At 39.7% G+C, this 27468-nt stretch overlaps 1 protein-coding gene across 1 annotated transcript in view; it reads right to left on the bottom strand.

Annotated features, from left to right (window-relative positions):
* The window catches only part of LOC127576999 (disintegrin and metalloproteinase domain-containing protein 12-like), a 279055-nt gene extending 252006 nt beyond the window's left edge, over positions 1-27049 (bottom strand). Inside the window, exon 1 of the mRNA XM_052027846.1 lies at positions 26698-27049. Coding sequence (XP_051883806.1) covers positions 26698-26860 — 163 coding nt within the window. The 5' untranslated portion in view covers positions 26861-27049. The remainder of the gene's footprint in view (positions 1-26697) is intronic.
* Between the last annotated feature and the right edge of the window lie 419 nt (positions 27050-27468).

Here is a 27468-nt window from a genome sequence, read left to right on the forward strand (position 1 = left end):
TCACCCCTTGAATGCAACTTCCAAGAAAATCTGTATCTTTCTTCTTCAGATTGCTATGCCAGTGAAATCGAGAATTAACTATGAACAAAATAAAGTGGATCAGGTGATGTAATGAATAAGGTCAATATTAATTGCCTTTAAAATTGTATACATGCTCTTGTTAAGACCCATTCCCTGCCTGACAGTACAGTAAAATTCCAATAATCCACTGTCCGGGTACCCCTGAAACTCATCAGGGCCCTGGTTTCCGTGCTCCGCTTCAGCTTGGATCCTGCATTCCCTTTAAGCTCGTTGGGCTGCAGTTCCCAGTCTCCCTTTAAGCCCATTGAGCCCTTCCAATTCATGACCAAATTCACTGGAAAATTTATACTACTACTGCGAAGTATCTAACGAGAGTGAATTAAAAGCATGTTGGAGCACTGATATGAAGAACATCCAATAGTCTGGAAAATCTGCTAGTCTGACACTATGAAAGTACTGAACCTACCACTTTATTGGAGCTTCACTTAGTATGGTAATTTCAACTCACTTATATTTGGATTAATTTTCTTGGTTTATCATGCCAACATATGCACATACCATTTCAATTCAGATATGTTGACAAATACTTTTTTTTCTTTGTTGAAGCATCAACTGCAAACATGGCCATTACTATATAAAGCTGCAACTTTAAATTGTTTCCTCTGTCCTCAGCCCCCAGTCAGCATCGCATAAACAGATGATCTGGTTACTGTCACCTTGACGTCGAGCTGTTGGGAGAGTCTATTTTGTGTAAGTTGGCTATCCTGCTTCCTATAGTAAAGTATTGAAAAGAAAAACAACTTGTGCTTTTTTGATCTACATGTCCTGAGTTGGTAAATTAACCAAGTATAGTGTAGTATAGGCAAATTACAAAATGAACTTTTACTATAGCACATCAAAGCAGTATGAGGAGCAGCGGGAAGGGCTGAGTGGCCTGTTCTTGTCCTTAATCCACATTTACAGGTAAAACAGAATGTGTATTCACAGGTCACTGAACTTTTACAACACAGAAGGAGGTCATTTGGACAATCGAGTCCATATCAGCTATTTCTATTTCTACAATGACAATGGAACTTTTAACTTCTGGTGAAGCAACTGATCTTTTCAGTTTCATTATAAGTAATTGGGTTGAGTTTTCTTGAAGCTAATTTACAACTTCATAATACAAATATGTCCACAACACTTACCGAAAACCCCAAAGGAGATGTGAATATTCTAGTTCTGCTTTGTGCTTCAAGGGCAAATATAAATTAAAATGATGTTTTTTTTTTCTCAGCTGAACTGATTTTCTTGGAATCAAGGACAGATCTTGGGAAATGCACAGCACTTTTTCTGTGTGTCCATTCCCAAAAACAAAATAGTCGAAGTCAAAGTTTATCCATAGTTTTCTGGCCTTCATGCTGTGCAGTTCTTTACCTCTGCTGTAAAATGTGGACGCAAACATCTTTCAGTTGCTAAATTGCAATCACAGTGTGTATACTTTAAGATTTCTGTAAGTTCTGAGATAAATTAAATAAATAAATAAAATTTATACAGCACGGTAACAGGCCCTTCCGGCCCAACGAGTCCACGCCACCCAATTACACCCACGTTAACCTACCTGTATGTCTTTGGAATGTGGGAGGACATCGGAGCACTTGGAGGAAATCCACGCAGTCATGGGGAGAATGTACAAACTCCTTACAGATAGTGGCGGGAATTGAACCCTGATCGCTGGCACTGCAGTAGCATTACGCTACCATGCTGCCCTGATGTATATTGAAATGACCACTGCACTGCATTTTTAAACAAGATAGCCATAGGTTAGTCAGGGATAAATTGTTTAAGATGAAATCCAATCTGTGATCATTAGCAGGGAGGTTAGCAACTTTTACTCACTATGAGACAGCTAATATTTTCATAGAATTAAAAAAGTAATTTCAATAAATTTGATAGCTTATTGATTCATAACGCAAAGGAATAAAATATTCCTAAAAACCTCCTGACAAACTCAATGACTGAGTAGCAAGGACCTTCAGTCCCTAAAGAAGGCAATTTTATTTACTCCTATTACATTGAAATAGCTTCCAACTTTGCAAAATACATTTTTTAGAATATATTTTGAAAGAAATGAAACACAGTTCTAAATTCACAGTCAACCCAAAAAGGAAGCATCATATCTAGTTTTGTACCTAACTTTAGGCAGTTTGAATACGTTAAGCTTCTAATTTTGGCGTATTGAAAACCTCAAGTCTGGAGCTAATAAATGGCTTCATTCAAAGCATATGACTGGAAATCTGTACTCATCAGTCATGGTAAGCACGTTTGGCTTGTATTAAAAGCAAAAATGTTTCATAGAAATAGCCTGTTTTGAAATAGGTTTGCATCAGAACATTATGTCAATATTGTACACATATAAGTATATTTTATAATTATTTATTTAACTTGCATTAAATATAAGTTAATTAATAGTTGATCTACTTAGCTGCAATTAGGCTGTTTAGATGACAAATGCTTCTTCATCTTAATATTTATTTACAATGATTTTATGCTAAATAGAAAGCATGCAGAATTTTGTAAAAATTGCCAAAGCTTCTGATTTCATTTCCATTTTTAAAAATGTATTGGTGATTTAATGGGTTGTATTTTTCTGAAATACAATTTCCAGAAAATTAGAAAACGTAGTCTCTCAGTGGCTGATGGAGCAATGATGTGATGCTGACAAGTATAAACCAGCGAAGGTGCTGGTTTGTTTTCTGGTCTGATGACTCGTCTGGAGGATGAATTATTTCTGAGTTAGGCAGTAGTGGAGATCCCACCAGAGACATTATTGTCTCCAGTTAAGGGAATAGAAAATCAGCCAAGATTTCCTACTTTGATAACTGTCAAGTGATATGACAGTAACTGAATGATTAGAGAAAGTGATGTGGTTTAAAACAAATTAATGAGGCTTCTAACTGCAAGAAGAGTTAGCATATTGTAAGGTATGGGAAGAGTGTACAAATGTATTGTGGCCAGGATATTAAAGTCTCTGTCATTAAAGAAGAGGTGGAAAGAGGAATAGGAGATATAAAGGAGGCCAGAAGAGTAGAGAATGTGCATTAGCAAGTATGTCAGAGGACTGTAAACCATCCAATATGGCATAGCACTTAATAGGTAATTAATTGGGAAACTGCAATTGCATAATCTATTATTTTCTGGAACAAAACACAAACTGCTGGGGGAACTCAGCAGGTCAGCATGACTGATGTCGGGTCTCAACCCGAAATGTTAACCATCCCTCTGCCTCCACAGATGCTGCCTGACCCACTGAGTCCCTCCAGCAATTTGTTGTTTTGCTCCAGACTACAGCATCTGCAGTCTCCTGTGTCTCTGTCTATTATTTTCTGCCTGTCAACATCAGAGATTGAAAAATCAAGAGTAAAGTGCTCACAATTTACTATGCCCCCACTAAGGGATCTTTCAGGAGAAGAATTCATAATACAAATGTCTGATTGGTTTGGATAACGTCACTGCAAGTGCATTTGCTCCTTATCCATCCATGCAGCATGACCACGTATTCCCCAGCCCATTTTTAATGGATTCAAGAGGGGTCAGGTTTTCCAAGGAAAGTTAATCAAAGTCTTATGCTCTGACACTGTACCACAGTGCAGCTTGACAGTGAACAAAGGGCTCCGCTAGAGTTGAGGAACAGTTGAGTACAAAGAGTAGTGACTTAATTCAAGTAAGATCTGCAAGATTTGAAACACAATTGTGGGAGCTGTCTAAGGTCCCCTGTTGTTTTCAATATTGCTGTCAGCTAACTAGTCTGTGAGCAAGATTAGCTTTTGACAGAAATCGGGAAGTCCAATGTGGAACAATACAAAATGCTATTCTAGTTGGGTGGATCTCAGTGATCCCAAAATTGTTCTCATGGCTGCCTTCATCTAAGATCAATCATATTTTTAAGGCAACTCTTTAACCCAGTCAAGCTGGTTGAGTATATCGAAATGAGCAAAACTGTGTAGTTATCTATCCTACATTGTGCTTGTCAGCTTTCAAACACGATTGACTCTGAACTGGCTTAGTATTCAGTGGTATTGGAGGTATGATGCAGAGATATTAGCCTTTCCATTAAGAGTAAGTGGAATATCCTGACGAGACACAAAAGACTGCAGATGCTGGAAATCTGGAGCAACACAACAAATCTGGTGCTGGAGGAACTTGAGACCTTTCATCTGATTCCAAAACATCGACCTTCCACTTCCCTCCATAGATGCTGCCTGACCCACTGAGTTCCTCCAGTGCCTTTGTGTGTTGGTCCAAGTGGAATATCCTGTTTTTTGTACCTCACTGTTGCTGTTGAGGCTATAGTTTTAAGAGCATTTGGGGAAAGACTCAATTGTTGGAAATAGACTACAAGACAAAATAGAGCTTCAATTAAATTAGTTTGATATCACACCCATCTTTATCCTGGTCTGTGAAACATATACAAATGGAGGTCACTGAGTCATATATTGAAGTTTGCTGGCATGAGGACTGAGCCTTGTCAAACTCATTATTGATTGTACATAGTGACTTTTTTTCTCTAATCATTGAGCTGAACTTCATTAATGTATTTTTAAAACCTGATGACCTGGAAAGACTAGAGGATGCCAAGACTGGCCTAGAAAAGTTAAATTGTCAGTTAAAAATTACAACACTGGGTCCAATTTCATTCCCCTTGTGTTCAAGTTGCTGAGAGATAGCTTGCACCACCAAGTTGCATTTCTGGTTGCCAGGTTACCAGATGCACTCTAGATGAAATATGCTTGTTCTCTTCACCATCAACAGCTCGATATTTCCTCATGGAATCGTTATTCTTAACTGTTGGACCACAATTACATAATTTTAATTTATGGCAATGTAGGGTAGTCTATGCCCAGGAAATAAATTTCTAAGAATAATTTCCATACATTTCCTTTCTTTTGCCTAATGCTGTCCGATTGTGAACTGATACAAATAACAAAACGACAGTAGTGACAACCTAATATACAAGCATTCTTAAAGATTAAAGCTGCCTAAGATGGTATGCTCTAAAGTTATAACACAACCTTGGATTTAACCAAAGGGACTTCAATTATGAAATTAATGTTGATATCAAAACTCTTGACGTGAATAATATTCTCCAAGGTGCCTTAAATGACGCTGCAACAGCACCTTATATTGTTGATAAGCTTACTTAATGCCCCATGCATATTGTGTATGGCATATCAGGATAGAAATGCTCAGAGCACTAATAACCTGCAAACAATAGTGTACAAAGCCATTAAGGTCCTGAATTGTACCTGAATTAAGTCAAAACTTATTAATGCATAATGGATTGCCCGAGAAATTGTTCTGACTCTCAGCTTTGTTTCCAGTAGTTGCTGTGGGAGATGTTGCTTTTATAAAGTTTACCTTCGTCCATAAAGTGGGTTCTCTTATTTAAATACCATCCCATAACCTGCTGATTTCCTTTCTACTGTAAAACATTCCTGTGCTGCAGAACCAGTCACTTGACTATTTTGCTGCTTGGATACCAAGTCCATTACTGCTTACCAAAGCTCTTTGAAATGTTGATGTTTTTGTTTCCTTTCAAAAGGAATGTTCTGCTTTTGTAAGGTGTTGGCTCCCAAATTATGGTCAGCCTTGGCCCTCAGTATTTGCAATCCACTGTGCACTACTGGCATAAAAACGGCAAACAGAATTTAATCCAGAAAAATGTGCATTAGTGCATTTGGGGAGGAATTTGGGAATATGTGCACAATATTGCTTCTTCTTCTTTGACATTTCCTCGGGATCATGGATGACTTACTTCCACACTGGTTTTGTGCGTTCTGAGGCAACTAACAGGGCTAATTTGGGAACCACATTCTATTTCACAGATGGGGCTGCAAGTGGCTGAAGTGGATAGATGGGTAGTTATTTTGTACAGTGGTCCATTGCTTCTGTCTCTTACACATGGCCTCTGTGTCCTCCCAGTACATAGCCTCAGGGTTCTCAATGCCATCCTGAATGCCCCTTCTCTACTCTGAGTGGTCATAGGCCAGGGATTCCAGGAGTCATTGGGAATGTTGCATTTCTTCAAAGAGGCTTTGAGTACATCCTTGAATTCTTTCCACCTGGTATTCCCCTCTCACCCACAGAGCTTGGAACAGAGCGTCTGTTCTGGGGATTTAGTGTCAGGCACACAAACAACATATCCAGCCCAAAGAAGCTGACTGAGTGAAACTAGGACCTCAGTACTGGGGATGTTGCCTTGGAAGGGATCAGTCACATTGGTTCTCTTATCCTTCCAGTGTATGCGGAGCATTTTATAGGAGATAACATTTGTTCCATTTTCCAACTGTATTTAAGATACCTGCTGTAGGCGGTTCAGTGCTCCAAAGCACATAGCTATGCAGTAGATCATAAGTCTTGTGTCAAGTCTGATGTCTTGTTCATCAAATAGCTTTTTCCAGAGTCGACCAAAGGCTGGACTGCACATTAGAGGCAGCCTGTGCACACAGTTCTGCTCACTCCATTCTAGGAAAGATGAGATCTTTCCTGTAATGCAGTGCACTGCAGAGACTACAGAGGCAATTTATGAAGATGAAAGTTGCAGCTATGAGGAACGATTGGAGGGCTAAGGAGATTTTTAACTCAGCTATGTAAAATTAAGGACCTAGATAGAGTAAGTGGGAAGGTACTATTACCCTTCGTGTGTGGGATCAGTGAGCCAAAGGGCCTGCTTCCATACTGCACAACTATGACTCTTAGCAGAGGAGGTTAAATCCAAGGAGCAGAGATATAATTAGTTAATTGGTAGGTAGAGGGGTGCTGGCAAAATATTTTTTTCACCCATAGGATGGTTGATTATTATTCACTGGTTACCAGGGTGCAGAGATAGAAACCCTCACCACATTCAAACGCAGATGTGTACTTGCAGAGCTGTGTCCTACAGAGCTACTGACCAAGTACTGGAAGGTGACGTTTGGCAGGGGATCCCTTTTGCAGCCAGAATGGACACAATGGGCTAAATAGCCTCCTTCAGTGTTGTAAGGTTTCTATGATTCTATAAGTAAACAGTTACCTAAAGCACCTGCCCTTGATTCGTAGCCTATAGTCAAATTAAAGTGATCTCAATATCTTTACAACATGAAAGAGTTTTCCAGCCTTGTAACAATGCTGCTGATTTACATCTCCATGCAATTATAACATTGGCAATTGAACAAATTTTTGTAAAATATTGCCATAATGTTGAATTCATTTGTTCGTAAATGTAACATTACATATGTCATGTCATGGAGCATAGTTTCAACATTTTGCTCCCCCAAATTAAATAATCTAATCTGAATCATGGATGGCATTATCTTGAAAGAGAAACCAGAGAGCAAAAGATCTTTAAATATCAAGGATATTATATGTCACTAATCAGCAAGAAAAAATAATTGCATCTTGCTCTGATTTACCTCTATCTTACTCCTGAATATTCTCCCTGTTCCTGTTTACTTTCCACACTTTCATATATATTTTCCTATATGTAAGTTAATGGCATCAATATAGAAAACATTACATTCAGTGTATCTTAATTGCAATTTTATAGCTTAGTTTAGTTACTTTAATTACCTAAATATTTGTTTAAGAGCTTTTATACATTTCCTTTACCACGCATAAATTATAATTTGTTGAGTGTTGTTTTGAGCTTAATAATCTCGGTGTGCTATTTTACAGAATAGTTATTCCACCACAGAAAGCAAAAGTTCACAGCTGTATAATACCCTTCCCATCCAAAACATCTCTTAGCTGGTACTACTTAGATCTAATCCGTTGTCATACAGGGAACCCAAACAGCCATTCAGCAGACAGCCAGACTAGCAATGAGGTCAATGATCAAATCAGAATCAGGTTTATTATCAGATTTACTTGATGTAAAATTTGTTGTTTTGCGGCAGCAGTACAGTGCAAAGACATAAAAATCACTATAAATTACAAAATAAACAAATAGTGCAAAAAAAAGGAATAACGAGGTAGTGTTGATGGACCATTCAGAAATCTGATGGCAGAGGGGAAGAAGCTGTTCCTGAGACATTGAGTGTGGGTCTTCAGGCTCCTGTACCTCCTCCCTGATGATAGAGACAAGAAGGGGGCATGTCCCGGATGGCGAGGATCCTTAGTGATGGATGCTGTCTTCTTGAGGCACCAGCTCTTGAAGATGTCCTTGATGGTGGGGACAGTTGTGCCCCTGATGGAGCTAGCAGAGTTTACAACCCTCTGCAGCCTCTTGCGATCCTGTGCATTGGAGCCTCCATACCAGGCTGTGATGCAACCATTCAGAATACTCTCCACTGTACATCTATAGAAATTTACAAGACTCTTAAGTGACGTACCAAATCTCCTCAAACCCCTAACGAAGTAGAGCCACTGGTGTGCCTTCTTTGTGATTGCATCAATGTGTTGGGCTCAGGATAGATCCTCTGAGATACTGACGCCCAGGAACTTGAAGCTGCTCGCCCTTTCCACTGCTGACCCCTCAATGAGAACTGGTGTGTGTTCTCCAGACTTCCCTTTCCTGAAGTCCACAGTCAATTCCTTGGTTGTATTAGTAAACTGATTTATTGATATTGTTGCATAACAATGTTCTTCAGGACAAAAACAACTTTCATCAAGGTAAGGTGTTCCTAATACTTCAGGTCCACTATCAAACGTTGTTTGATATTAAATCATGTATGGAAATAAAAGGACAGAAGACAGGTATGTTTTAAAGAGCATCTTAAAATGGAGGGACACAGACAGGCTAAGTAGAGGATTCAAGAACCTTTGGCCAAAGCTGGGTGTCGATGGTGGAATGTGCAAGAGTTTGGATTGGAGAACTATGGAGATAGCAACATGGCAGTAGGAAGCTACAGTGAGAGTAGCAAAACCGTGAAGAGATTTGAAAGTAACACTGAGAAGTTTTAAACCAAGGTATTGCCAGACTTGGAGCCAAGACATCAAACACTGTGGTAATGGGTGAATTGCAGCTTGAGAAAGCATGTAAGCAATTGAGTTCAAGTTTATGATGGGAGTAAAATGGGAAGTAGGCCAGCAAAGCAGTAGAGAAGTCAAGACCAGGCAATATAAAGGTATGGATGAGTATTTCAGCAGAAGTGATGCAGAAGTTCTAGGAGTGAGGATGAAGTAAGCAATATTGGTAATGGATGCCTTGGCTATGAAAGCTACCTTACATCTAATTAGCCTACAATGTGCCTGAAATGCAATCAAAACTGAAAGAGCAAAAAAAAATTAATAAATTAAAAGATTTCTTTGGTTGAATCAGAAATCAGTTCATCAGCGTCAAAGCCATACTATCTTTGACAAGTCAATTCTTAGAACTAGCTAAGACTATTATAAAATGATCCAGCAATGATCTACATGGGAATCTTTTGAATTCACCAGTTATTTATTTCTTGAAGTTCAAAATATTAATGCTGCACAACTTTCCTATATACATTGTTTTGTATACGTATCCTTATAAGTAACAGAGTGTTGGAAATATTACATAACCAGATTGGAAGGTCCAGCTGCTTTCTGCCACCCACAACTATCCCCCACACTTTCCCCACACCTATGCTTGTGTTTTACGGCTCTATAGGAACAATGGATTTGGAGCTCTGGATTCTACAGCTGTTCCATGAGATAGTGGGGGCTGTGAGTGTCAACTCAGCATCAGGCGGTGGACTCTAAGACCCCGCTGCCAAAAGATTCAGAAGGCCCTGTGACCTCTCCATTATCAAAGGCCTTTTTAACTCGCTCTGTAGGTCAGAGACATTTAAAAACATTTAAATAGATTTAAATAATTAAATATAATTTTAAAAGTATTTTTAAATATATCTATATAAATGCCTGGAAATTAACTCAAAACAAAGCTAAAGCAAGATAAGTGAAAATAAATAAATCACTTAACTGCACTTATCTTTTTAATCAAGGATGACAACCTCACCTCAACACAACAGCACTCCGCTGTTGGACTCATTGGTGTCCAGCAGTAGATTGGGAAGTCACGTATCTAACCTCTAGCTTGTCTCTGACCTCTGCATTTCAACATACAGGTGTGAATGTCAGGGACCATGTGATCCACAAGAACATTGCCAGCAAATCTCGACAGAACTGACATATGCAGATGAGAAGGTCATTGGTCAGTACTGAGTTAATTAGATGGTCTGAATGGGGACAATAATCATGTTTATTTGATTAGTGTAGAGAAAAATCAGACAGGGACACCTGTTCTATAGTATGGCCATTAGGTGAGGAAAAGATTTGAGTTGCCTATTCTCAGTTGATAGACAGTATAGTGTCACAGCTAGTAGAACTGCTGCCTCACAATGCCTATGAGCTGGGTTCAATCCTGACCTCTGGTGCTGTTTGTATGAAGTTTGTACATTCTCCCCATGACCACATGGGTTTCCTCCAGGTGCTCTGATTTCCTCCCACTTCCCAAAGACATGCTAGATAGTAGGTTAATTGGCCACTATAAATTGTATGTGAGTGGTAGAATCTGGGGGGAGTTGTTGAAAATGTCAGAATTAAAAATGAGATTAATGTAGAATTAGCGTAAATGGGTGGTTGATGGTCGGTACAAAATTGGTGGGCCAAAGGGCCTGTTTCTGTGCTATATATCTGTATGACTCTTTGACTCTATGAACTAAGATCGAAAGCTAGATCTTCTGCCAATGGCCACATCAGAATGGGCATTAACATATCAAGGCAAACTCAAATTGTAGGGCATTGTTTGCAATCAACAAAACTGCATCACCGTAGATAATGCAGTCATGATGCCGTCATTCTGTTGTGTCAGCTGCATTTTAGCCATCAGAGCCAACCAAGGAAAATAAATAAAAACTATATATGCTGCAAATCCTGTAAAATGTCCCAGACCTAAAACACTGTTTCTCAATCCAAAGATGCTGCCTGCCTACTGAGTGTTTCTGCCATTTTCTATTTTTATAGCAAACTAAGGTGTGGCTATTGGAAAGCAACATGGCTGAGTGTTGCTCCACTCCACAACACACTGCAGATCTAGGCAGCAGGTACAAAATGAAAGCCATGCAGCCAAGCAAAACCTGATGAAGTTGACGAGTAGTGTGATGAAATGACAACAGTCCAGCTGCATGAATAGCTCAGGAGGAGCTTGCAGTACTTGGCAGAATAACTGTAAGGATTGATTATGGTGTGCTGTATCTGCATGACTTCATCTTGAGAGCACAGCTCTCATCACCAACTACATGATAAGCAGCAGAGTAGGAGAGAAAAGAAGTAAACTGGTTCTGGTAAAAGGTCATCAAACTGAAACATTAACTTTTTCTCTCTCCACAGATGCCACCAGACATTTTTTTTAATTTTAATTTTATTTACAGCGTGGTAACAGGCCCTTCCGGCCCAACGAGTCCGCGCCGCCCATTTTAAACCCAAATTAACCTACCCGTACGTCTTTGCAATGTGGGAGGAAACCGGAGCACCTGGAGGAAACCCATGCAGACACGGGACAACGTACAAGCTCCTCACAGACAGCGACGAGAATCGAACCCCGATTGCTGCGCTACCGTGCCGCCCCAAATAAATATTTCCAGCATTTTTGTTTTCAGCTGGTTGCCCAGCTCCTTTCCACCTGGGATACCCAAAGAAAACTCCTATGAGTGTGATATCTGCAAAAACAGCATGGCTAACTGCTGTCCCTGTGCATTCTAGCTATCACAGGTTGTCAGACTGGTGACCCAACAAAACCTTCGCTCATTGTAATCTATGAGGACAGCAGTCGGCAGCACTCGAGATTTATGTTAATTTCAGTTTATGTCATTTTTGTTTGTTATGTTAATAATGTACGATGCTGCTGCAAAAAAAAACCTGATTTTCATGGCGGTTATACCCTGAGCATGTATGCCCAAGACAATAAGCTTGAACTTGAACTTAATTTTATTTGTGATGCTTTGATCCCAGATGTGCAAATGTCTGAATCAATGGGGTTCAAGCTCTGTGCAACTCCTTGTATCAAGTTGGTGTCGGACTCCTCCATGCTCCTTAAAACAGAATAAAAGCTCTCAGGCAAACCTCCCTTTGCATGAATCATTTAACTTTGCACAATAGTTAGATTGCCCCAAAATCCATGCCCAAGTCCGCTCCAGCAGACCACACAAGGTCTTGTTATCTGGCAATTTGGCACTGACAATATTTTTTGCCACTGTTGTTGTGTCATCATACGTAGATTCTGCATCTACACCATCTTTAGTATCCAAGCCAATGGCTGTGAGTTTGAAATCAAGTGACTGCATTGTCATCATCATCCTCTTCCTACTTCTCCACTGCCTGGCCAGCTAATTAGTTATCAGAAATGAGAAAGAAGAGTTTGGCTGCTGTGTAGGATGAAGGGAAAGTCTGAGGTGGATGCTTACATGATTTACAAAAGACTGACGTGGAGGTGTGATGTAAGAAGTAGGATCTAAGTTTGAGGATACAGGCATCTTTGCCAATTTCAGCTGTGGCACTGGCCACAGCCTCAGCTCTGAGCATCCTATTGAGGTCAGCACAGCCTCCATCATATGGCTCAGGACATGCAGACATTCCTCTTCCCTTCAATTGGTTGCTACTGTGTCTGTTTTTGCATCACCTTGTCCTGCAAGAGAGAAGGAAATTGCCAATGAATGTTGTGCGGTGTATTTGCTTGACACGGTTTGTCACACTTCAAAGGCTGGCAAGGTTCACAAGCTGCAAGATATGGGTGAAGGGCTCAGGCACTGCAAAGTTTGAGAGGGTGTGGTGGAGTATGTGGATATCAGATACAAGTCCTGGTTGACAGACATTGCTGGAAGGCAAGAGATTGTGGTGACCTGAGTATTTCTCAAATCAAGTGAAGAAGTAAACAGGATGTAGCTTCTGAAGGTGCTTCTATCTTGATCACATCTGTAAGGTTATTGGTCTGGAATCTGCAGTTAATGGCAACCTACCCACTCTCAACACTGAGCTACTTACCATTCTTGAATCACTTTCTGCTGTCAGTGCTAAGCTCTGTGGTGAAGTTCTGCATGGCTGCTGGGCCCACCTCCTACTCCTAAATTCTGTCACAAAGGGAGATAAACTACAACAAACCCAACTCTAAAGCTGCTGAAAAGATTGACAAAGTTTCACTGCTGGTTTAGCCAGCAGTCAAAGCTACTAAAACACTGAATATTTCTTAATATCTGAAATATTCCAAAACATCCAAAACCTGCTAAAATTATAAAAATTACTAAAGCATTTAGATTATCTCAATTAATTAAAAAAAACTAGAAGTACTAATGCCTTTGTGCTTCACAGCTGTTCTCTTCAATGAAGCAGAATCCAACCTGCACAGGTTCTTCAAGCAGGTTCCCCAACATAAAGGCTAGCATTGGGTAAAAGAAATTGCTGGTGAGGAACCCATGATGAATAGCAATCAGGTTAAAAAAAAGTAGCTCTTGGGACTTCCGCATTCCAACATGAAGCAGTCCTGAAGTCGTTGGCATTTACATGGGGAAATGCCAAGTAACATATGGAACCATGGCATCCTCCTGCGAAATCCAACTGAACTCCTTATGGGAATCTAACCAGGTCCTCAGGACTTGACCTCCAGGGGTATCTGCGTTCACTTCCTCCTTGACATCTTTTACAACAAAAACTTCCAATCTAGCAATCAAAGACCACATACCTTTTCTATCTTATGTAGTATCATTCTTCACCATTTCCCAGGTCAGCTTCATTTGTAGGACAACTGGCACTACCTGCTCCACTACAATGTGTTTCTCTTTTAAGAAAAACAGATTAACTTTAGCTAGTGATATGTATGTATGACTTTGGCTACTTGGAAAAAATAGCCTCTTAGTAGTAACTATGCATTACATTCATTACAATTAGCAGACAGGAATAAAGTTTATATATTGCTTGCATTCAGCTTGAACAGGCACAAGTTAATCGCTCATTGATTTCCACAACTTTTTAAAGGCTATCAGATTTAGACCCAATAGCTCCTATTTAAAGAAAAAATATTTTAGTTTGCACCAATCAATTCCTATGTGGGCAGTCATGATTTACCATTTAGCAGCTACCATGGAGTCAAGAAACTCAGATAACATTTATTATTGGCTCTGTTAGTTGACATCTAGCAAAATAGTAATAGGAATTTCTGTTTGGTTAACTTTATTTCAGAAGAATTACTTTTTCAAGGTTAACATTCATGGAGAGGTTTTAGGAAAGAATGCCAGGTGAACGGCATTTCATGGTCATGAAATTATGTCATTGACAAGGGACATTTTCAAGTTCTCCACTCAACTTCTTTCCCCTTGTGCACATGTTCCACCCCCTTAAAAACCAGTCCCACAATGACTTGGGCACCCTTATTTGTCAGACTATTTTATAAATTGGGATACAGACCAACGAAAGTCCTACTTTAAAGAGAGAACGCAACTCCTGGTATGTCAAGTTTTATCTTAAAAAACAAACAAAAATATGTCAATTTGAAATGTTTGGACATTAGGTCCATTTTCTTATCTCTAACAGTTCCCCTAGTAAACCTGGATCAATAAATGGTTGTCAAATTGGAGCACTCTGAAAGAGTCGGCTTTTTAAAACAATGGAACAGATAAGCTAATTTATTTTGTGTATGGCAAATGTTCACAAGGAACAGAAATGTATATATGTAATTTATAAAACTAACAAGATTGGTATGGGAGAAGCAAGTGCTGGACAGAAATATAAAGCACTCTTTTGCACTTGCAGCATATAAAGAACCATAATCAGTACTAACTTAAGTCTTTTTCCACACGTAGTTAACTGTGATATCATATATTCAGGCCTTTATCAATGCATGTAGATAGGAGCTAAAAGAGGAATTACTTTTGTTATACAGTACCTTCAATACATTGCTCAAATATCTTAAAGTACATTGCATTCAATGAATTAATAACGGTGGGTATATTTCTGAATTATGTGAGGAAGTAAAGCAGCCAATTTGCACGTGGCAACAAATGAGATTAAAGACTCACTTAAGATAGTGAAAATGACTGAAGAATGTTCATAAGGACACTAACTCCTTAATCTTCTTCAGTGATACAATGGAATCCTTTCAGTTGTGCCTGAATAAGGGGCCTTAGTTTAAAGTTTCCTCCAAAGAATGAAACCTCCAACAAAGCAACACTCATTCAAGCAATCTTAAACACTCAAGGTCTGCAGTGAGATTAGAACCCACAACCTGTTGATTCAGCCAAGCTGTGGTTTGAGAAGAAAAAAATTAACCCAAGCATTTTCAGCACATCTCAGCATTTTAGAATCACTTTAGAACTTGTACTTAGATCTGGAAACATTATCACCTCAAAATTGCTTTGTACTTTAACAAAAAAAAATGATGTGCAGTTGAAAATCAGTTTAGCCGAGAGTACACCGATGTTGCACACATTTATATGGCTGTTTTTTGCCTGTGGAGAAATTCAGCACCTGATTTTTCAGCAGGATTTTTGTTTGCCCCAGAGATTTTTTATCTGGCATAAAAATCCTCCAAATGACATAAATAGTAAAATGGTCAAAGTGAGTCTTCCAGCACAGTTTTAACCTCACTCATCTGAAAAATTATGGTTCTTAATTATTCACAGAATAACAACATTTTATTAACCCCCTACTTCATCTGAAACCATGCCACTTAAGAGGGCCAAAACTCAAACTGCATTCTCTGTCCTCACTGAGAATTACGACCTCCTGTGATGCCAAACGCAGCATCAGATGTGCCTGTACTGCTTTGCCCTTGGAGGTCAATCTTCCTGGTCTCAGAATCATTCAAGGCTGCTGCTGATCTCTGCCACATCTCATAGATTGCTGTCCACTGCAGCAATAGGGAGGTTACTCAAACTCCACATCCCAGGAGAGGCTTCGCCTGCTTTTCCTTCAGCCCACACGTGGAGGCAGAATCATCTGCCTGGATTGCAGTGTTCCCCAAACTGCAAGCATTCATAGATTGCACATGTAGTAGTACTCATTGTAGAGACTCTCCTGGCAACTTCCTGCCAGACAGAGCAGGCTATAGCTCATTTGCACAAAGAACATGCCCCTTGCAGGCACAATCCTTTAGAATCTGTTCCATGCAACTATAAGCCACTAGGGGTATGTTTGCATACTCCCCTCCCTTCCCCCCCACCCCCTTACATTCTACTTCGTTAATATGACATGTATTTGTTAATTGGTAACATTCTCCCTGACTGAAAGAGTGCTGCTGTATTGTTGTACAACCCTTAAAGAGCTGACTGCTGAGATTGGAGCTGCTGGGTTAAATGCCAGCAGTTGAGAGAACTTGTAATAGATTGAGAGCGAATGCTCTCCTGAAACTTACATTCAGCAGTGTTCTCTAAAAAAAACTCAACTACATTGTCCTGTAAATCATGTAATAGAAGATTTCAAACTGAGACTTTCACAATCAGCTTCATGATGACATAAAATGCTGCTTCAGCACAATACAATGGCAGTTAAGCAAATTACAGGTCTACATGTTTGTGTAAATTGGAGACATTTATTGATTTAAATCAATTTATCAGCTGGGGGGGATTTTTAATGAGAAATGGGGACTGAATGTGCACTAAATGAAATTAACTCTAACAGAGATGTAAAATAGCTTAAATAAAAATTTAAATTAGAGCTGCTTGATGGCCCGTTTGGACAAGGAAGTATCCAAGCAAGAAAAACCAGGAGCTGGAGTATCTGCGATGGCACAATCAACAATATGCACCAACAATGTACAGGAGATTGCTAGTATGTTTACTCAAGTTTCTGTAGAAACTCATCAGCATGAACTTGAAAGCAAAGTCCTGCAAATTATCAGTGCAATTGCGCATTATCAATTTGTAACTAGTGCAGGGCCAATGAGGCCTGAGTGAAATCATAAATAATGTAAGAGTTGATTATTTCTGCTGTTGCAGTGTAGGTACATGGCTCTAACTGATTGTTAGACACTTGTCCTCATTTAACTGATTGAAACGTCTACAGTAGCAACAAGCCAGATCAACTGATTGACGTTCAGCCATAGTTACTCAAGTAAATGCTGTAACAGCAAGGCAGGCCCAGACAGCAGCCTAATTTAACTGCTTGTTGGGTGATTAATGGTGGATTCCTGTGCCTATGTGTGCCAGAGAATCTAGACACTGTGTGACATACACCCCAAATAAAGAGAATTGTCAGTTGGCCCCATCACTGGCTTTATTGGAAAGAACAGCATCAGGTGAAGACAATGCTGAATCATCACAAGAACTATGGATAATTTAATGTATAGGGCTAATAGTTGTATGCACATATCACTTAAGCTTAAAAATTCATGCAATTTGATTTCATTCCATTCAGAATAGGGCAAAAATCATATGGAAATTCTAGTCTCCAAAGGATTTGAAGTTTGATCCTTGTATATGCGAACTGGGTGATCCCAATCAGAATGACGATAAGGGATTACAATTGATACTATCTAGTCTGGAGTCAGAAAGAAAAAATGCAGCAAGGCTGTCTGCCAATGGCTGATATCTGTTGGAAATGCATGTGGCAAATATCTGATGGGAGCAGATTTATGTGTGACGTTGATACCCTCATGCAAAAATGTATGGCCATGTTTATATTATCATGAAGAATGGTTACTTGGATGAGACACTGGAGAGGACCCCAAGTCTCTGAAGCCACAACCCAGCAAAGAGTCAATGGACCGGATCTTCTGATGACTGGTGGGTTGCCTGAGCTGGCTTGTCGCTTTGCGCCAGGAGTCTGCAATTCCTTCCAGCATGTTCCCAAGCACAATCTCCTGACAAATCTGGGTCCCCATCTGAGCTGACACCCCCCACAGTACAAGCCCATACTGGCCCCACCTTTGAATTTAACTGGAGTTTCACAAGAGCTGGAGGAGAAGGATGAAGAGAGGCTGGAGATCAAACAGATTGGGAAGACTAAGTGGGCTGGAAACTGGGAATGATAGATATTGGAAAGGATGAAAATAGGGATGAGCAGGGAGGCTGGGAAATCGGAGGGCTCGACAGGTTATAACATTTTACTTGCATTACTCAAGGCCTCTCTGTGGGAAGCTCAATAGCTTAGTGGGATCCCTGGGAATACCAGGAACCCCATGCAGGACTACCTATTCAGACTGTATGCCAATGGCCTACGTGCCTTTGCAAGATCCAGTACAAAAAATACAAATCAGTGGGGAAGAGGCCAAAGAGTGGTAGTAAACAGAAGCATGAATAAACAATACATTATAGCACAGTGGATCAAACAAATACTTATCAAAACACATTTGTTTTTTTTTATGTAATTCAATTTCATTTTCCTAAGAAATGTTCCATTGCAGGACAATACTTGAATCACTTTGTAGAAAGATTCAGCAAAGTTCCAAAATATAAAACTTTTCAAGAACACATCAGAGTAATATAAAATGTTAAGAATTCACAAGGTCCTTAAAAATATTCAAAAACTTGAGGCCACTTTAATTGTAATAATGCATTTAATCATTTGGGAATTCCAAGACTAACAGTAGCTGGTGTTCAAACAGAAACGTTTCTCCCTTTAAGAGCTAACTGGCATCAAGCTATCTAATGAATTAAAATTAAATCTGACAAATAAAATATTGATAGATTGATCAAAAAAGGTTAGCAAAAGAATCATTTATTTTGGTTTCTTAGTGTGGGCTGTAGTTCTAATACTGATGATTTATTATTCTTCAAAAAGGTGATTAAATACTGCAGAATATGCTTGCCAGCTTTGGTATTTTAGTTTAACATCCAGCACATCTGGAGTTGATCCAAGAACTTTGAACATAATCTACAGGGATCTAAGTTACGAGAAGACTCCTTGGATGGACAGCTTAAGAGAGATTAGTGCTAAGAAGGACTGACTTAAATAAAACATTCTATCTCACAAAGAAACAACCTTAACATAGTTGCACTACATATTTATGAATCCTTGGAAGCATATTATAATCTTTAGAAACCAACATTAGAGGATGATTCCCTCTTCAAAAGCCAAAAAATATTGGAGCAATGTTGTTAATAATGCCTTATTGACTACTGTAATTATTGTGTGCTTCCTCAATGTAAACGCTAAAGTCTACTTAAACTATGCAGTACAGGTTCTCCCCAGCTTACAAATGCTCAATTTATGTACAGCCTGTACATACAAGTGAGCATTTAAGAGACCAGTGGTCTGAGCTGCTGGCTGCTGTGAGATAGTAGACATCTTCTGTCGCCTGGGAGCTCAGTATGCAACCGTACTTGAATTGTGAACTCTGCCGTAACCTGGTAGAGTTTAATATTAATTTGAAATTAATTCTGTAATATCTCTATTGCACTCATAAAAGTTTCACTGTTTTATTTTTATTGCATATTCTGTTTTTAATTCATTTCTAATTTTTCATGTAATTGTTATTATTATATTGAAAATTCTAAATGACCTATATGAATATGAATTGCTTTGAGCTATTGTATATTGCTATGTCAATGATTTATTGGCTAAACTTATGTAATCAAATGGGAATGTTGACAGGAAGATTACAAACAAGCAATTTGAGACTATCTTGGGTTATGCCACGATGTATTAAAAGTCACAAGACTATCTGACTACTTTACACTTTCATTGACATGAAAGCAGAATCAATGTATCACAGAAACTGAACACATTCAATACTACTTCAGAATATGTCATTCTTGGTACATCACCACTGTTATGGAAAAAAGTATTTTTCTAAAAATACAAGTACCATAATCACAACCTACTGTCATGTACGTGTCTTGTGCAGCTGGACCATACTTCTGTTCAGTAAAATTTACTGTTAAACTATTGTTTATAAGACAAACAGCATACATAGTGAAAGCAAGTACACCCTGTGTTTTTCTCTGTTTTAATTCTGTTGATTTAATCAGTTCAAATGAATGAGGAATTTACTTCCCCCACTCATTTAACCCCAACCTTCATCCCCGTACCCAAAGTAGATTTTAATACCCTACATTCGCTGCCTTGAATAACCATATAAGTGCTTTTGATTTTACAATTATTTACAGTGTAAAACAAAACTCCTTTGTGAGGATTAATGTGAAGAAAATGACTAATCAGGATACATCACAAACAAAGCTCTTCTCGCACCACTTCATAATTTAATAAGACAATTATATAGCTTTTAAAGAGAAAAACTATATTAAGTCTTACAGTGCCAAACTGATGATTTATAAATATTTTGACTCTTCTACTTAACCTCGGTTCACTGATTTTGATTTGGATGCCCAACTAGAAAAGCACGTTAAATCACTTCAGTTTTGTCGTCAACCCATAATAATCCTCAGACAACTTGCAGCAGAGAATTCTTGGCCTCACAGTAATGCCGATACTTATGCCCCTTGGAACGGCATCTTGCCTTGCTTTATCCCATTGTATTGGCATATCTTTCTATTCTTTTCTCTCTTTTGTACACTTAGCTTGCTTTTGTTTAAATGCATACAGCATGCTATTGAGCATCTCAAGGCCATGCATCAGGAGAATGAGTGGTGGAAGGAGAGGACCAGCTCACAAACCTGCCCACCCCCTCACCCACCACCTGCTCTATCAGTGGAAGAGCCCATGGTTCCCATAATTAGCCTCATTAGTCACTACAGAACCCACAAAGCCTGAGTGGATGCCCAGGTCATTCTTGGTCCTCGATCCTGAGGAACTGGCTAAGAAGAAACAGCATCTTGGATAGTAAGTTTGCGGATGATTCTAAAATAGGTAGGATTGGTTAGTAAGTTTGCAGGTGATACTAAAATAGATGGTATCACAGACAGTGAAGAAGGTTATCAAAAATTACAGGGAAATCCTTATCAGCTAGGTAAGTGGGCAGAGGAATGGCAAATGGCTTTCAAGTTAAATAAGTGTGAGGTGTTGCATTTGGGAAGTCAAACAAGGGTAGGACTTGCCCCAGGTAGGTAGGGCCCTAGGGAGTGTTGTGGAACAGAGGGACCTAGAAGTACAAGCACATAGTTCGCTGAAAGCAGTGTCACAGGTGGACAGGTGGTGAAGAAAGAGTTTGATACAATGGCCTTCATCAGTCAGGGCATTGAGTATAGGAGTTGGGATGTTATGTTACAATTGTACAAGACATTGGTGAAACCGCACTTGGAGTACTGTGTACAGTTTTGGTCACCCTGATATAGGAAAGACATCATTAAACTGGAAAGAGTGCAGAGGAGATTTATGAGGATGCTCCCAGGACTCAAGGGCTTGAGTTATAGGGAGAAGTTGGGCAGGCTACGTCTTTGTTCCTTGGAACGTAGGAGATTGAGGGGTGACCTTATAGAGGTGTTTAAAATCGTGAGGGGCATAGATAGGGTGAACACATGGTATTTTTTCCAGGGAAGGAGAACTAAAAACTAGAGAGCATAGGTTTAAGGTGAGCGATGAGAGAGTTAAAAGAGACCTGAGGGTAACAACTTCTTCATGCAGGAGGTGGTGTGTATATGGAATGAGCCAGGGAATGTGGTTGAGGAAGGCACAATAACAACATTCAAAAGACATTTGAATAAGTACATGGATAGGAGGAGTTTCGAGGGATATGGGCCAAAAGCAGACAAATGGGATGAGCTTGGTGGGCACCATAGTTGGCATGGATGTGTTGGGCTGAAGGGCCTGTTTCCATGCTGTATTACTCTATGACTCTATCTCTACTTGAAACAACAGTGAGTTCCACATTCTAACCATGTTTTAAGCAAAATGTTGCATTGGTAACTCAATAGTTTAGCAATTACTATCTAATTTTCAAACAAATCCCAACCTCGTTTGAGAGCTAAACAATAGAAGCTTCCTTCTCCTTCTCTCATTATCACCTTCCCAAAAAAGTGCAATTACAAACCACTTAGACTTAACAGTGAAGCGTACCTGTGGTGTTGTCAAACTTTGTCAACAAAGAAGGTAAAGACTTGCATTAATATCGATCTTTCATGCATCTTTCATAGAACATTCTAAGTGCTTCACAGGTAAATAAGCATTTTTGAAATGAACTTATTGTCATACTATAAGATTGTGGCAATTTGCATACAACAGCTCCTGGAACCTGCTATATGCAACAATGAACAGATAATCTTTTCTTACTGAGATTGGCTGATGGGCAAATATTGGCTAGGATATTAGAAAAAATACTTCCCTTTACTTCTTTGAAACAGCCCCATACAATCTTTAGTGTTCCTCTGAGAGAGCATTTAGGATGAAATAAGACATCTCATCTGAGTGACGGCACTGCTGACAAAGCAGCATGCCATACTTCCCACATTGATTATCAACCTAGAAATTGTATTTCATTCTCCACTGTGGGACTTGAAACCACAACCTCCCAACATTGAGGTAAGGTTACAACCTATAAGGGCACAACTGACATAGGGCCCCAATACCTGTAGGGAGGCAGTGACATCCATCACAGCAGTGGAAATAAACCTGGAAATATTGAATTTTTTTTTGGAGATGTCGAAGGGAGAAGGTGACATCGGCTGCTGATTAGGTAAATAACCAGCTTCCCTCGTCTGAAGTTGAATATTTGGATTGTACAAATACTTGATGCCTTTTGGTATCAAGTGACAGTCGGTTTTGTTATGCCAATGGCACAGATATGATCAGTCAGTAAGGACAAAGTCAGGCATCCAAGTAAATGTCCATGACGATTGGGAATAACATTACTTCCACCCCTGTACCCCTTAAATTTGCCAATGCTTGTGTCATTATTGTGGTTATTCATACAACTAGTAACACTTTCCAGATGTAATCACCTCTATAAAATTTGCCAAAATACACCTTCAGTGCTCTTCACTGTAAGAAACAAACTGTTACAAGCAGAGATGAATATTCCCAAGAAATTTGAGCAAGCCAGTAATATGGTAGTGTTACTATTATTGTGTTTAAAGAACAATTGAACTAAAACAAAAAGGGTTTCAAAATTAATACTAACTTGCCAGACAATAATAATCATTTTTCTGAAACACTTCAATTGTTTATATTTTGCTATATCACTGGCTTGCTCAGGTTTTTTTGGGAATACTGTTCTCTGTAACCTTTTGCTTCTTACTGTGAATGCTACTTAAAAACTGTTGAAGATGCATTCTGAAAAAATTGTATGGAGGCGATTACATTTGGAAAGCACTGGATGAACAGCCACAATTATGACACATTGTTGAATTTAAGGAGTACAGGAGTGGAGGCAATGCTATCCCAATCATACGGGATATTTTCTCTGTTCCCTGACCTTGCCCTTGCTGACAGATTATATCTGTGCCATTGGCACAACTGACGTGGCTGCCAATTTCTTGAAAAGTGCATCACTAATTGCTGGGAAAGAAGACCAACAGGCTAATTTATAGACTTCTGGGCCCAGAGATAGGGTTACATATATTTTTGGTGTGCCAACCACCTGCTGTGCATTGCATTAATGTCCACCCATACCACCTGCAAAGATCAGTTAAAAGCAGTGCTGCAGCATTTTACAAACAGAATCATTGTTTAAAACGTGAGTTATACGGATCCTGTCAGGAGGTGCACAGAGACCTTGTAGCTGCCCCACCATCGCTGCACTGATACCTGGGAAGTGTGTAATCAACATATTCTCCTGAGCAGCCATGAAGCAGCTACAGTAAGGACTGTTCAGGAGGTAATGGAAAGAAGGACAAGGGGGGACACAGCAATCTCCTGTGTACTTGTGCTACCCTATGCAATGATCTGCTGAGATTGACTGTGGTGCAACGAGTTGCACCCTTCGCTGCGAGGTGTAGGCTGATCAAGAAGTCAGTGATCACAGAATGCAGATCAAAAGTAATTTGCAAAATGGCTGCTGGCAGTGAAAAAAAATCACTGATGCATACTCCATGCTCATTAAAAATTTAGCTGGCAGATGCTGTGTCATAATGCAAACCCGTTTATTCTCTCTTCATTGCTAATCCTTGTGCAAGGTGCTTAGAGTTTTTCTTTGTGAGTGATCATCGAAGGTAGTAGGTCACACACAAAAGCTCCAATTCATGCTGGCAGTCAAGGAAACATGCTGTGTGTGGCTTGTGATATCATTAGGTGCACATCTGACATGGGAAAAATAACAGCCATACTTAGGATCTGCTGATCCAATTTCTTGATGGAAATCATATAACTAAAAGAAATCTTCTATGCGTGATTTCAGCATGTGAAGTATGCATAAATGGACCCAATTTATAGGTTCTGGGGTTTCTGGTTTGGTTACCCTAGGAGTGGATTTGGAAGATTTTGCAGACACATCTTTTGTGGTACCACTCTAGTACTTCAAGTTGATTGATGCTGGTAATCCTTGTCTCAAAAGTGTATAGAAGGGCAAGGATCACAACGTTCAGTAGACAATAACCTTTTTCTTAGGTCTGAGCTTCAGAAGGTGGTGAATGTCATGATCGATGAATGCCTTCACTGAATAGTGGGTCCCACAGAAATATGAAGTGGTTCACGGTTCCCAGGATCCTTTATTGTTGGGAGGTGGTATTGTTCAGCAGCAGCAGGTTTGTGGAGGAACTTTGTCTTGTGGACATCATTTAAGGCCCATCCACTCATGTTCTTCAGTGAACAACAGCAATACAGTGCCACAGCTAGTAGAGCTGCCTCACAGCTTCAGTAAACTGAGTTGAATCCTGACCTTCGATGCTGTGTGTTTAGATGCTTTGCCTGTGACCACATGGGATTCCCCCAGGAGCTTCAGTTTCCTTCCACATCCCAAAGACATGCATGTTGGTAGGTTAATTGGTCACTGTAAATCACCCCTAGTGTGCAGAGGAGTGATAGAATCTGGGAAGAATCGACGAGAATGTGGGGACAATAAAATGGGATAGTGTTGGACTAGTATAAATGGGTGTTTGATGGTCGGTGTGGCTCAGTAGGCCAAAAGGCCTATTTCTGTGCTGTATGATCTATGACTCTATTTAAAAGGGATGTGACAGAGGCTCTAGAGAATCTTCCTCTGGCTTTTGCTCATTCCCTGAAGGAAAGTGCCTGACCTCTTAGCAGCATCTCCCCAAGCCAGCCTAACTAAAGCAGAAAACTCTTTGTTTACAGAGTCAGGGGAATAAGTTTGTCTCACTCTGCAACACAGCAGACTGGTTGGCATCATCCGACATGACAGCATGCATCTTTTAAAATTATTAATCTCACTGATGTTGGAATAAAAATATTGAACTTCATATAAAAAGGAACACAACAGTTCCCACTATTGATTAACCAAGTGACAGTATATGGCAAATGAAATTGAATACTGATGTTAAATAAAGTAGCTTTCACTTGGCTTCCTTATGCAAAATATTGAACATATATTTGAATGAGAACTAATTGGATCCTCACCTGCTTCGGTTTGCAAAATTCCAAAGGCCAAAACTCTGCTTTAGAAGTCCATTAGGAATGATTGGAACAATTTTAAATAAAATTAGCTTCAATTCTTGTTCTATTTTGTGCATTCATTTTCATTGCATAGTGAAAGAAAAACCTGATTACTGCAGTTGCCTGATCTGGAGAAGCAATTAGCCTTTTAGATGAAATGCCAAATGAGTTGATAAGCCTTGCATCATATGTCCAAATGAGGAAAGAAACGGGGAATATTTTATTGATTCTACAGCCTACGAAAGAGCTGATGTTTTGATTTCATTTTTGATAAAAGGTAAAACCTGTCAAATCCAATAAGTGAGTTTCCTCCAGCTAACCCCTAACATATAATTATGACCAAGGTAAGTATAAGGTGACTTCTGTTCTAATGAAACACCGCTGGAACTAGTGTTTGGTGTAATTAAGTATCATCAGAGAATACTGGAAAGTGTTTCAAGTTAACTTCACATTCTCACTGTGTGTTGGTTAAGAAAAGGGCGATGCTCTTCTCTAAAGCACAAAGACAGTGAATTGGGAGAGGGAACTAGTGTGTGTCCGCAGGCGGATCCCTTAGACCTAAATATTGATCCGCATTGGCCACTCATTGAAGGATCGAGCGAGAGAGGATCTATTGCTGACATCTCATTCGCAGCATAAAAATAATCTCAGAAGTGTACACGCAATCAAATCGTGCCAATTTATGATCCCAAATCAGTGAGTTAGCGAATTACACAGTATCTCGCATTCAATTTCAAACGCTGATTCCATCCAAAAGTTCCACACAAGTCACTCTGTTGCTAAGTTTCCAGTTACTTTAAAAAGTGAATAGTTTCCAGCTTTTATAAGTGCGCAGGAGTTAACTGGACAAACATTAAAAAACTGGTGATAAAGTATTTCCAACTCCTAGCTCCTTCCAATGGTCATTAGATTTCCAACGGAGCGCTTAACTTTCAACACACCAGAACTGCTTTGCTCTATAAGCGATGCCGACTCAATATTCTTACGCTAGGAGTAAACCAAAAGACAGAAAACCAGTCTCGTTCATAGTTACATGGGCACGAATCACATCGGTTCAATATATCTCTCTCGGGATACCAAAGTAAACTGTGCAACTGATCTGCAGCACAATAGAAAAGTTTGATCCCAGTGTATTTTGAGTAATTCAAATAGGAGCCAGATGGTGTAACGGCCAATGGATGACTCAAAGCAAAGAGTATTTGTAGCAACGGGCACGGCGTGATAGCAAGGGAATTGCATTGCCCATAGAATATTAGAAAAAACACACAGAAGTTATAGTACGTTTAAGAACCAAAATAGATATCTTTAAACAAAAACTCTCACCATCTTTCCATGCTACGAATGCATCGGTTACGCTGATAAAAACATACAGTATTTGCAGTCTCGCTGCAAAACGACTGCGCCCAAGTCCTCTTGTCATCTTGTGCAGACTGTGAGATAACTTTGCGATCTTTTCATCAGACTGGATGGGGGAGATCAGCACCATAATATAGAGGGAGCCGGGATCAGGACGTGGGAGATTTCCGGCAGACGGTCACTCGCCTCATACAGCCCTCCCAGACTGGGCAGGATCTCGGGCACTGTCACAAAGTTCACTTGGGACAAAGGCAGCAAAGACATGTGTTCTTAAAGAAGCTGGCGAGGGCCCAGGTACCCAATTCATGTGCTCAAGACTCAGACGGAAAAACCTGCTCTAAAATGCCACTTTAGCAGCTTTTCTTCACCACCCCCCCCCCCCTTCCCTCTGCCAATACCGCTGTTTGTCGGACCACAAATGTAGATCCTGGGTCCTAGCGCCCGTCGTGTTACTGGTTCAGTTTGAAAATATGAATGGACCAATCCTGCTGACGTAATCAAAACAGAAAGTCCTCCCATCCCCTGAAACGGTTACCTCGGCCAAAATTCTTTTGGCCTTAGCAGGTGAGGTGAGCAATATAAGAGGTTGCACACTGCAACTGTCCTTTGGAAAATTTGGATTTGTGAAATCTCTCATACAGTAAGGATTCATGAAATCTCACATACAGTTAGGGTTTGCAAAGAGGGTGTGGAGAAAAATGCAAGGGTCTTCGTCACGGTTCATCCCGAGCAGCTGTA

This window comes from Pristis pectinata, chromosome 12 (assembly GCF_009764475.1).
Source record: "Pristis pectinata isolate sPriPec2 chromosome 12, sPriPec2.1.pri, whole genome shotgun sequence".
Taxonomy (NCBI): Eukaryota; Metazoa; Chordata; class Chondrichthyes; order Rhinopristiformes; family Pristidae; genus Pristis; species Pristis pectinata.